Source organism: Dermacentor silvarum, chromosome 4, assembly GCF_013339745.2.
Source record: "Dermacentor silvarum isolate Dsil-2018 chromosome 4, BIME_Dsil_1.4, whole genome shotgun sequence".
NCBI lineage: Eukaryota > Metazoa > Arthropoda > Arachnida > Ixodida > Ixodidae > Dermacentor > Dermacentor silvarum.
The window spans coordinates 44,686,349-44,699,540 of record NC_051157.2 but is presented as its reverse complement, the minus strand read 5'-3'; the positions used below and the strand labels follow the sequence as shown (position 1 = coordinate 44,699,540).

The 13,192-nt window shown below is 45.2% G+C and overlaps 1 protein-coding gene across 1 annotated transcript; it reads left to right on the top strand.

Annotated features, from left to right (window-relative positions):
* Positions 1 to 4,786: 4,786 nt before the first annotated feature.
* Positions 4,787 to 11,801, top strand: LOC119448085 (histidine-rich glycoprotein-like). Its single transcript, XM_037711566.2, has 2 exons — positions 4,787 to 5,048; positions 11,520 to 11,801. Exons 1-2 carry the CDS (start codon positions 4,840 to 4,842, stop codon positions 11,773 to 11,775), a joined length of 465 nt encoding a protein of 154 aa, XP_037567494.1. The 5' UTR covers positions 4,787 to 4,839; the 3' UTR covers positions 11,776 to 11,801.
* Positions 11,802 to 13,192: the final 1,391 nt, after the last annotated feature.

The window sequence follows — 13,192 nt, the reverse complement described above, 5'->3', positions numbered from 1 at the left end:
GTGAAGGGGACAGGGCGAGCGGGGAGACGCGCGTCTGGTTTTGCTGCTGCCGACACGCGGCGGCGATATCACGAGTACGCGCACCGGTTGACAGCCCGCGGACGGACGAAGCTGCTTGCTTGTGCTTGTCCTCTAATAAACGAGGCCCAGATTAAAAAAAAATTAAAATGAAATTAAAAGAAAAACACGTGGATCCCACGTACTGCGGGAATCGGTGGATGCGAAGCGTTTTGGCGGCTTCCATCATGCTCTCGGCAACGAGTCTCAGTTCGTCTCGCTATGCAGGCTTTCATTTGCAAGTATGGGTGCATGTGCATGTACTGAGAAGTGCCAAACGTAACGCTTGACGTTCAACACGTGTAAGCACCTGCAAATACAAGATCAGCTGCACCTCAGCCTCAGGGGCTGTTTTGAGGTACGCTTTAAACATGCGACAAGACACGCGATTTCAGCTGCGGGACGTTCTTGGACCGTGGCAATGTCCGGAAATCTCAACTGCGCCCTACTTAATGCTCATGCGCCCTTAATGCACCTATAAGGCCTGTATCCTGTAGGAATGCTGTATCCTGTAGGAATTCCTACAGGATACAGGCCTCAAGGAGACTGTGTATATAACTTTTGTTTTAGCGCACTTGTGTTACTGTATGTGTTAGTGTATGTGTCAATGTGTGTGTCTGTGCTTTGCTTTTATTTTCATCTCCCTTCCTTTCATCCGTCACCTGGGGTCTATAGCATGTCAGACCTGTCGCCAGGCTAACTTCTCCCGATGTAATTACACTTTAAATCTCTCTTTCTCGCTCTCCCAATCGAGACGTTGGTGCAGACTACAGTGCACAGCGATTGAAACTATACGAACACCATTTGTGACGTATGAACTACGCAAGGGCTTCCTCTCCTAACTCCCACACGCCACGCCTGGGTGAGAGGACCCCCGTGCGTCTACTTGGCAAGACGCGAACACCAAACACAGAGAAAGATACAAGAAAGCTAGGACCCTATGCAACACCCGAGCGATTGTAATGTGATAGCATTATCAGGATCAGGTATTCACGCTGACGCATACTCTGAACTGTTGTATTTGTGTTCTTGTGTGCAGAAATCAACATTAATCACGTGGCTTCCAAAAGGTCTATCTCAACAACTGACGCAGTCATTCGAGTTGAAGATATATGGTAATCTTTCATAAATTCTCGGGCACCCTTCCTTTTGTGCTGGAACAAGATATCTGTATTGCTAAACATTGGCAAGTAGCCACAACTCACACAATGATCAGCCAAAGGGGCGTCTGGCCTTCTTGTTGACACTGTGTTCTCTTTGACGCCCATTACACCACAATAAATCCGTATCAACTAGTACAAATTTCATTTCTTGGGCTCATAGACCACATACGACTTTACCAAAAAGTTGTTCGAACTAGAGAGAGCGAGAAAATAAACGTTTAATAAACTGAACCAGCGAGAAAGAGTGCTTATTTCTTCACCCAAGGCGGGGGACCCACCTCAGTCCAGGCAGCCATTGGTCTTTTCTGCTTCCCTGGCTTGATTCACTAGCTTGCGCTAAAAAAAAGAAAAAAAAAAAAAGCCGGTATGCTTAAAAAATATAGTTGATAAGGAGAGGCAGAAATTAAAAAAATAAAGGGAAATAAACTTATTTTTTTATTACTAAAGCCTGTAGTCACAAAAAAATTATTACGTTAGAACTGTTCGTAAGAACAAGTGCCAGCCAATCGTGAAGTTGGACATAGTATGTAATTGTCGAAGGCGGCCGAATAATGACGAACAATTCTTGCCAACAAAAACTTGGGAATACGGGCCCAGGTGACTGGCCTTAAGCCCGATGCTCCGTGCATAAACAATACCCGCTACTTCCGTGCTGACGATAAGAATTTTCGAAGCAAGGAAAGGCTATTCGTGGAAGCAAATCGAAGGCTGTAAGGCTTGCGAAGGAAAATGCCCCAGCTGTGACAACGAAACACAGATGTCTAGGCCAAGAGACAAAAAAAGAAATTGAGGAGACTTCAAAGCGATTGTCATTGTTTTCTTAGGTTGATCGCTTAAACTCTTACGTCTTCGGTTATTTCCGAACGCTCCTTTCGAAAGTGCTTCAACCCATGGGACAATCGTTGTATCCTTTTTTTTTTCTTTCGGTTTGTTGCCGGGATGTCGAGTCTTCCTGCAATCATTTCTTTATAACGGTGCAAAATGACAATAAGAAAATGAAAAGAAGAGAGAGAGAGAGCGCGTTAGTTCGCAGCTTGCAAGAAGAATTCCAGGCTGGGCAATTTTCGCGTCCGCTACGGAACGGTGTTGGTCTAGGTTAGAGAAATGGAGGGTTTGGTTTGTCATATATGTACGCTACCCCAAGGTGCAACGCTGATGTTGTTTAGTGCAAGCAGTGGAACATCTAAAAACCCGGGAGTGAAACTAGGCCGACGTAAATGTTTAAAGGAGTCTAGACGCCCAAATGTAGCCGCTGCAGTATAGCTGTGATGGCTAGCCGCATTTCGTTCGCGCCATTGATAGCGATCACGTTCGAGCAGCGATTTTCAGAGTGCGCTGAACGTGTAGCCTCAATATGTTTGCCCCGATGAAGATTTCGTTTGTCCATTGACCGCTTGGGAAGGAAGGTTGGATATTTCCAGGAAGTTCTTTCTTTAATGACCTTTGTCTTCTGCCCTCCTGCCTTCTGTGTAAAGATATTCCCAGGCGGTGAAAATTAACCCGGATTCCTCCACTGCAGTTTCTCTGATAGCAAATGCAGATTTAAAAATCCATTACTGTGTGTGTATGCCTATAATACCGTAATTGATGATAATGACAACGCTGGGATATAGGAGCGTTGCGCATGTCCAGCATGTTTTGCGGTGAGTGCCTCTGTCTCAGACTGTGTTTAGCAACATTATTGCGTCCACAAAAACCGTTTCAGAGAGCGCGTGCGTCGATACCGTGACATCATAGAACAATGTTTACATGTAAGAAATTCTGACACACGTTTATGGAAAAATTATGTTATGACTATCTCACACTCGTATCACTGTACGTGCTGATGTATAGTTGTTTCAGGCGCGTTCTTTATAGTTCTTTAGCCTCAAGGTACCCTTAGCAAGTGTGACATCAAGTGTTGGTTTCCGAAGTCTCACTTAAGGACTCACCGGGACCGTTTTCAACTTAGCACGTACCATATAACGCTAAAACTTGAGTTTTAATCAAAACTAATTTTTAATCAACACCGGACTTGGACGCTCCTGCTATAACGGTTGCGACAACCTTATAATGCACTCATATGTTCATAGCTTCTACAATAAGCTCTCGAGAAGAAAGTGCACAGGATCACTTAAAGAAGCACCTCGTGCAAAACTTACCCCAAGGAAGTCTGCTCAGACTAGCGGTAGCAGACTTGACGACGACGCGACGCCGAACGACCACGATGATAAAACAGCTCACACGTCACGAGCCGTCATTGAATCTTGGGTGCAGACAATTACAGTTATTATTTTTTACTATGGTGAGTACACTTCACCAAAGGAAACGTGGCGGTGAGCATGATGATGACAACTTCGGACAGACGCCAAAACAAGCTGGAAGAAATATCCGAAACTTGTATATCGCTGTAAAAGAAGAAGAAGAAAAAAAGAAAAGTGCAGGCTACCGCTTCACAGTGCTCTTCCCTGGTGGCTTCGTTCGTGCATTGCTCTTGGTGGCAAGCCTTGACATTCACAGCCGTTGTGTGTATTGCGAGTCGTAAGAGCGTCGCTTTCATGACGACAATGGGCGTCAGCATCCAAAACAACGACAAACAACAGCCACGGTAAACAACAGCTCAAGAGGCACTCGACACTAAACAGAGCCGCACCATCGTTCCCCGTGCCGGCATCCGACGATGTCGCCGGCTTGCCGTCATCGCCATGTTTTTCTCTTGACGCCTGGATGCCTGCCTGAGTTCCACGGCCAACTCACTATTCTGAGAATCGCCAGGCTCCGCTGGCCACGGTTTCTTCTTCCTGATCTCAGCTGATTTTGTTCTTTTATTATTTTTTTTAAACTACTGTTCTGGCTTTGAACGGCTGGGTAAAGACAGGAGAGGAGGGTCGGGAACGGTGGGCTCACTTTCTCTACTAGTCGGGAAAGCATGTTGTGCTGCATGTATAAAAGGGGCGAGCTATGGCAGCCATGGCAATTGACATAGATACTTTGGAAGGTGGTGGACTTTTGGCTACACCGAATCGGTGAGTGTACACGTATTTGCATATACACTATGAGGCTTATAGATCGCCTCGCGGATAGCCTGATCAAGTGCTAAGAGTTTTACACGTGATCAGCGGGTGTCTTATACGCGAACTTAAGAATTATTGCGAACGGAACGCCACGGACAATCATGGCAGTACCCACTGACCATGTTCCATAATGAAAGCCAAGCGCTCGCGTTTGATTCGGATTTTGGTTGGTGTTCGTCTATGTATCCACAAGTGCGCTGCCTTTACAACAATCACGATCAACCAACTAGCACACCAATACCTCCTCAGAAAGCTAAGGTCATGCTTCGGCAAAGTAGCAAATTATCATTACGGGGTCTCTATTTTTTTTCCCCGCAGAGCAGCAGTCCGTTTGACGATCTCGTGTCATCTCCTGACAACCTCCCCTTGCGTCTCTTTCTCAAATTTCAAGAAGAGTCGTGCGAACTTTCCGAGTCTCGGTAGCTGCTGATCGAGTCGGTTTCGCGTTTTCAAAAGTGCTCAGCAAGTTCTTGATACGGTGTCCTGAAATCATCGGGTGCGGTTGAAGCGTGTGATACGACTCAGGTCTCTGCGGTGTGTGCCATCAACGCGGGAAGAGCGACACGATGTCCGGGTGGCGACGGTACTTGGCGGCCGCGTCGTTGGTCGTGCTCTGCACCCTGGTTCAGCCCACCGAACAGGGAAAGCTGCTCAAGATTGCCTTGGCCGCATCTGCGTTGGGCGGCCACCACGGATTCAGCATGGTGCCCATCCCCATACCCATCCACCGGGAACACAAGCAGTACTACCCGGTGCACTACCCAGTTCCCGTACCGTGAGTTCATCATTACGCGCTCTATCTATATATTAGCTGCCTTTGTGGGGGTCAAATAATGTGGCACTCGGAATAGGGCTTGGGGTAACGGAGTTGTAACTTTGAGCTCGAACTTTATTTGAGCTCCCAGATACACTGATGATACACTGATAGTGATCGTGTGTTTGTGAAAGAAAGTGCGTGTGTGGGAGATAAACATATAAAGTTTACATATACGTTGGACATATAAAGTTTATTCCTATCCTATCCTATCCTGGGAGATAAACCTCCTCTCGGGAACTTGTGCTCGCGTTTAGCCATGTCCACTGTGCTGCAGGTGTCCGAATAGTGAAGTCTTCGAATCGAATCAAATGCGAGTTTTCGGGAAAATAGGGGCTTCAAATATAGAATCGATTCGATTCTATTTATTTTTTTCTATTCGATTCTACATTCGACCCCATTTTTTTCTTGCTTGTCGAAAAAAAAAAAGAACAAGGGGAGGAACAGAGAAACAAAATCTTATTTATTTCCTGCAATGCACGTACTTGTAGGTCGAATCAATTATGCAGCTTGCCAATGAGAAAACTGGCCACAGATCTAGATCGGTTTACAACGTGCACCTCAAGTGGCCTGTGTACCGTGGCATCGGACTTTTTAATGGCAGGCATGACTCTTGAAATTGTAGTGACCCCGCATACTTGGCTATATCCAAATATTCGAAGAAATTCAATATCGAATTCTCAAATCTATCGAGAACTTGAAGATTCGGAACAGACTTATTCGATTTGTACTTAAAGTTCGAAATATTCGCCCACCCCTTCCGCTAAAACAAGACACGAGTTGTCTCGAATAAGAAGTCCAACATAAAAGAGAGGACCTCGAGAGCGTTGGGGCATGCCACTTGTCATAATTCCTGCCAATAAAGTTGTGCCACATTAAGCTTTGAAACGATGACACTTGCAGCGACATCCGGCGTACTGTGGGCGTACCTTATACCTATATACCTCTAAAAGACGGTGGTGCTCGCGTGACAAATATCGCCAGACTAGGCACTTTTCATCCTACCACAGCCTCCTCATGTGCTGGTGCGTTCAAGGATGGGTTTGGGCCAGAGATAACTGCAGTTGCATAACAAATCGGGCCAGAGAACTTTTATGGTTGTAGCCGTATAGTAATGGCCGTGCATTCCGAGAGATAAGTCTGTTGGCTCTGTGTCCATCTTGCGTGACGGCGTGTGCAGCCGTCATCCTACGCCGTTCGATGCCGATTCGCGTTCATCGCGTGCTGAAGTGATTTGTCGATAAACCTTGTGACCTACACACGAGCCGCAACACTTCAGATATTACCGTTTGCCTCACTTGCGTGCCACGGTGACTTAAATTCATATGACCTGCTCCTCCAGAGGCCGTGAAGTAATGAAAAGGCGTTGCGGCGTGTTTGGCTGGCTAGTGTATACTGAGAACAGGGAGCGACGGTCGGCATTCCAAAGCAAGGAGTCAGGTGAGCTTCCTGAAGAGTGGGTGTAAGCCTCGAAGGAGAATCGCCTTTAACTTTTCCCAAACAAATGCATACGCCGTAAAGTTGTCGTTTAAAGAACTAATGTGAAGTATCTGACGCTTAATAAAAGACGCGATCTATACATTTCCTTTGCCTCCGGCCGGCTAAACAACAAAGTCGCACAAGCGCTACTTCGGCACACGCAATAGCTAATTAAAAATAATAATAATACTAATAAATTAGAAGGTTTGCCGGTTGACAGCGCTGAGGCGCTCCTCTGCCACGCGGCTCCTCGCGCGAGCGGGAAGCATCTCATAGAACTCTGCGCCTTTGTATACAGAGCAGTCCGGGCTCGCACCTTCGGCTGTACTTCAAACAGTACCCATAGTGACTGCGTGTATATATAGTGACGGCGTGTAGGACAGTGCAAACACTGCGCTGTGACACTACATACGCGAATTAAAGGTGAATGCTGTCTTAGTCGCGAACTGCATATGTAATCGCAAATACGCTTTAGTGCTTATTATTACCTATCCTCTCTTTTATCATCTCTGCCTGCTCTTTGCTACGGTACTCCTCCTAGCTCCGCTGGCCGCCGCTTAGGCGTCAGCGGCTTTAACTAGACAGTTACAGCGCGGCCACCAGGACTTTCCATCCTTCCTCCTTCCATGTTTATTGAATAAACAACCACTCACATACATAAAAGACGTCAATATTTACGCTATAGGCGGAGGTGTCCTTAAGGTTCTTTTTTTTTGTTTCAGTAGGCTCGAAGGAGACAAAGAAGTCTGCCACGTGCGCGTGCGCTTTGCATTCTTACATTTACTTTGATCGACACGTGTACTCCAGTGGCTCTATCACTCCGACAAACTTTTTAAAAATAAATAAAGAAATAAAACGAAAGAAAAGAAGGCGTCATAAATCAAGGAGATATCTAGACGACACTGCAAATAAACAATGTATGTGGATGTCACAACATTTCTTTCCTTTGAAGATCGCGGTTTATGTTCTGCGCGGGTGGCACAGGTGATTCGCCATTTCGTTCGAACTTCTAAAGCTCGTCTGTTCCTGGATGCAGCTATCAGGTTCAAAAGGCCGAGGCCAGGGACGGGATCGAGAAGAAAGAAAGAAAGAAAGAAAGAAAGAAAGAAAGAAAGAAAAGAAAGAAAGAAAGAAAGAAAGAAAGAAAGAAAGAAAGAAAGAAAGAAAGAAAGAAAGAAAGAAAGAAAGAAGAAGAAAGGAAACTTAGGTCAATAGGCTCCTTAGCACCCTCGTAACACAACATCCCCCATTGCAGCTCGATTTCTTTCAATACGTGCTCGAAGGCAAAAAAGAAAAGAGAAAACGCAACTAAATCTATTATACACTATGTGATTGTGCTCAGAAACACTTCCTTTGGAGCAGCCGATAAACAACTAGTTGCCAATGAACTTTACGTTGGAAGCCTGTAGCACGAAGTCACTTTCGCAACCTGAGAGCCCAAGAAAAAAAAAAAGAAGAAGATGAAGAAAAAGAGAGTAAGAGAGGTCGATTCATCCCGCAATGTTTTCACTAGTGATGGGTTTTTGCGGTGGAGCAGGCGAGAAAGCAGAATCTCATACATGTCGTGCCTGAGGCTTGCTGTGGGCGGGGAGTCTGAACGAAACTTTTGGACGGCATTCACCCGACCATCTTCAAAAAAGCTGGCGACTGTACCCGTTGCTTCCGCAACCGTTCTTCCTTCCGCACACGCTATACCCACGAGCTTTGTTCTTGGCTCTTTAGTCAACTTTTGGCGGCAGTCTCGTGTCTTTCTGGCTTCGCCTGCCGTGTATACCTTCAAATTTATGTATTATTGTGAGTGTACTTCCTATAGGGGCATGAAGTCAGCATCGCAGACGGCGCCTGCTACCCTTTTACTCTTAGCTGTAGGAAAGAAAAACATTGGACGGATATAATACCAATAAAGCAGGGTAAAATGAAAACTCAAAACACAGCTGCCAATTTTCTGACGACATGCAAAAACCCGCAAGTGTGCTTCTCCGCACATTTCATTTGACATAACCAATATGGCTAGAATCGTAATTGAGGTGATAACATGCGGACTGGGGCCGTCATCCCTGTCACCCCCCTTTCCCTGCAGCGTCCAAGCTTTCGAAACGCGTGTCTCAGGTTATAACCGTGCTCGAACGCGGCTGTCTTTGGTTAGGGAAAGGTAGATGTGTGGAAACACCTGCGAACCGAGCACACACACACGCACACACACCGCTCGCGCAAGACAGGGGTTGCCACTGCGCCTCCCATTCCTACGCCATTTTGTCTGTGGCAAGTGCTTTGCAAACGCGTTCCGTTCTTGGTACTAAATTTCTGTAGTCGCGAGGTGAAGTCAAGGCATCAGAAATCAGCGATAATAAAGAAACCGTATTGCAAAATCGTGTTCACATCTTTCCTCTGACAAACTTTCCCAAAGTCTGAGAGATGACAAAATCAGAATGATATCTACGGCTGTATGCATCAAATTTATGTTCATATTTGTTATTGCTTCCCACGCGAGCAAAGGAATGTGAATGTGCTGTAGCAAGCGAAGCTAGCGACGCATATTTCTGTGCTTTGTTTCCTTTTAGCCGTCCGAGAAGTATTTCGAGCCTAGCTGCAGAAGCTTCGAGAATTCTTCCTACGCCCGACATTTTGTTTTCTTCCGGCAAGGCATAGACCACTAATATATGAAATATACATACCTAATTAACGTGGTTTTATGCGCTGCAATTGACGGTTTTCTTTTACTCCGGAGTATGTGTTGAAAATCGAACTTGCTTAGATTCAGAAGAATATCTATATTGCTAGAATAAGCTCGCAGAGAAAAAAAAAAAAGTGTGTGTGTGTGTGTGTGGGGGGGGGGGGGGGGGGAGGAGTGGTTTTCACGTTCACCTACTGACCAAATTTGCAAATAAACATCAAATAACAACAATAAAGAAAGCAAAACAAAAGGTGACGTGTCAACGACCATCCCACGTGCGCTGATCGTACAGAAACCTATAGAACAGCGCGCGAATTCCTTCGTTCATGCTCGATGGCGCCAGATATGGGGTGCGTGCGTCATTTTGATTTTCTCATGACTTTTACACGAGTAATATTTGTGTGTATTTTTTCTATGGAATCGCTTGCCCTCGACTAGAAAAGTGGCTGACTCACTGCGACGGGCCACATTGTTGATTCGATTAGGGCGCTAAAGAGACGCCTGCCGTTTTTCTAGGACGCCTGCCAAGCATACTCCACTCCCTTATTCCGTGCAGCATAAATGAGCCTACCAGCCTCCTGTTCTTTAGCATATAATTTACTCGATACACTTTCAGTATCACATACTGGAAGTCCTTGACAATACGTTATTTACGTGGAACTAAAAAAAAAAGAGAGACGAATATACCTAAAGAAGAAAGAATGACTGAATTTTTTTGTGATCCTGGCACAGAAAGGTAGTGGTGGATAAAAAAAAAAAGAACAGGAAAAGAAAATGAAATGCGTGCGGGATCACGCAGTGGTTCATCTATAGGTGCCTTTGATTGAATGATTCAGCCACGGCTGCTGCACGGGATTGGTTCGGCGAATTTCTTGTTTTACAAATTAAAAGCTGACATTATTTGCATGCTGTATACTGTTAATGCTTGCTATGCACGGCTAGACAAAGAGTCAGACAACTCGTCGAGCAAGTTACAAGCGTATATGCGGCGTCTGGCATGTGTCGGAGTTCATTATCTTGTCGGGCGGCGCTCATTGTGCATGTGTCGATTGCAGCCTGCCAAAAAAAAAAGTGTTGTCTAAAGCATGCGAACGACCATAATAGGAAACTTTGTAGTCTCAGAAAGCATGTGGTTTTCTGGTTGTTAGCGTGACTTCTATGCAGAGGTGGCACCATGATTTTTGTGTTGAAGGGGTTGGAGGGTAGGGGAGCAGAGCATGATTCTCCATTTTCGTTGGTGGTGCAGTAGAGGGTCCTCCATCACTTGCATTCCATGGTGGTAAGAGAGGGCAGGTATAGTATGTGTTTCTGTGTGAGGGGGGGGGGGGGGGGTAGAAAAAAACAATGTTGGGGGGGGGGGGGGTCGTTCGCCCCCCTTCCTTCTTTGGAGCTTTCCCTGATTATACGTCACGGAGGAAATCGACCTGTTCTGTTGGGTCCGATAAGCGCAATGGTGGATGAATAGGCGGACTGCGTTCGTGATGGCCTGGCTTGCCGTATTTAATTTAACTGGGTGGAAACAGTGAGAGAGCGCGTTTCGTTAGGGCTATACCATTTCTTCGAGTCTGACCGACACCATTGACTGAAAAACGAAAGCCGTGTTGTTCACACACAGCCAAATGACGTCTTCATTCAGGGCGCAAACAGCGACGTATACAAGACTAAAAAAAGCTATACATGAAAGCAGGTTGAAATGACTTGACGATATGCGTGCATATAACATGAAGCATGCGTGACGAGTGCAGGTAAGCTTGTTATGATTGTATGATGAGGTACGATGCACTGTGCGTGGCACATGTATCACACACGCGCGAAAGTGCAGAGGACGAGACATAAATTGGGAAAGAAACGCGCTAAGTTTGAAATATCAACATAAAATGTCTTATAAGACGGCCACGCGCTCAACGGATGTCGGAATCAGAGTGTCTGTCATAGGTCCTGTCGTGACGAGTCAAATATTTTACAAATCACTCAATCTTTCAGCCAGGTTATATACTTCTCTTGCAATTTTACTCTACATTTACCATATTACAATCCTGCGATCTTAATCAAGACTGCGAGAGAAGAAGCGCTGTTGCATCAAAGAAGGCGGAAAACACTTCTGAAAACTTCCTTGTCGTCTGTGGAAATACGGCTTCTACGTACATCCACTTGTGTTTGTTGAAAGTAAGAGCTTTGCACCGGTAAACTTATCACCAGACTCTAAAGTGCTAGCGAACACTATTGCCTTAGCGAATGCAATCTTTTTTTTTTTACTTCTTTTTTTTCCTACTGCGCAGGGTGTACCACAAGCACCACACCCAGCACAAGATCCATAACATCCACCACCTGCACAAGATTTACATTCCGGTACACCACCACACCAAGACGGTGCATCATAAGCACTACTTGCATCACCACGGCCACGGTCACGGCCACTACGGTCACGGCCACGATCACCATGGCCATGGGCACGGCGGCTATGGTGGCCACGGGAGCCACAAGGTCTACATCATTCACAAGCATGGTGGCTACCGCTGGCACCGCAGGCGGTAGTATCACCTGGCCGCACGGGAGTGCTGTTACATGGTACTAAACTTGCATGAGTTGTCTCTGATTTTGGCCTTGAAACGAACCAGACGAAATTCTTAGCTGTGCAAGTCCACATTGTGATCGACGGAGAGTCCTTTTGCGCGATAACTTGAGCCACTGGGAGAGCGGCGATATTTTTGTAGCCAAAATACTTCGTCCGTGGTCACGCCCCTCCAAACAGAAACTATGCACTTTTTTGACGTCTCTACGGGATTTCCTTCTCGGCAGCTAGCTAAATAATTTTATTTGGTCTGTAGATTCTTGCGAACTCTACTTACATTGAGTCTGTTTTTAGGAATATCTTAAACCAGGCTATATGTGTTATCGCGTAGTGTTTTTATGGCATATTGGACATGAACTTGCGTTAGTGAACGCGGGTTCATTGATAGACTTCTGGTTAGTTTTCTTTTTTCATCTGGTTTAGATCTACGTTTTTTTCTTCTTTAGTATTAGTATGTTTAAATGTCTGTATATGGGTGATTGTTATACAGGCAAAGAAGTAGCCTCAATTTCCTAAATTTTCGCTGGGATAGCCGACTAATGTTGCCTATACTTGCTGCCGTTTACCTTCAGTCATTAAAGGGACATTAAACAAAGTAAAATAATTTGAGTTGTGTTGGTAAATTATGCTTCCACAATGCTCGAAAAGCCACTCTTACCCAGGGAGAGGAGGCTTGACAAGCCAAAAAAAAAAAACAAATAAAAAATACGAGAATTGACGCCGTGTTTAAATTGCCGCACCAGCTCGCCTTGACGCCATACACTTTGAAGGCGTTTGCTTGAGCCTAGTTAATTTTGATTTATCGACGAGGATGGACTATATTGTGTTTTAAAATTAACCAAAAGACTGAACTTGGCAACATTTCGAAAACGTCTGGTGCGTCACAATGGCGCCCAAATACGAACTATACATTGAAATACACGACGTCACATTGACGTATTGGCGCTGGAGTTTCAACGCGAAGTTAAAGAAACTGAACTTTGGCATTCATTTTCTATTCTAGTAATGAACATTGTAACGCAAAATCTGCAAAACTGGAGTTTTCAAAAAATAGATTTTTTTTATCAGTATAAGCAGCTTTAGTGTGTTTCTCAGTAGTGCAGCGTTAAACAACAACAACAACAACAAAAAAATCAACTCTGCTTTACTTTATTATAGCTTCACCATGCGTTTATTGATGTGTGGAGAAAAAGAGAGGAAAGGCAAGGAGGTTAACCAGATGCGAGTTTCCGGTTTGCTACAAAGCATGGGGGTTGGGGAAATAGAGGTAGGAAAGAGGACAAAGAGAGAGAAAGAAAGATTTAAAAAAAGTAACAGGAAGAGCGCTCCAATTAGAGGTGTTCACACAGGCTGGTGGATCTCAAGCAGTGCAGTAGCACT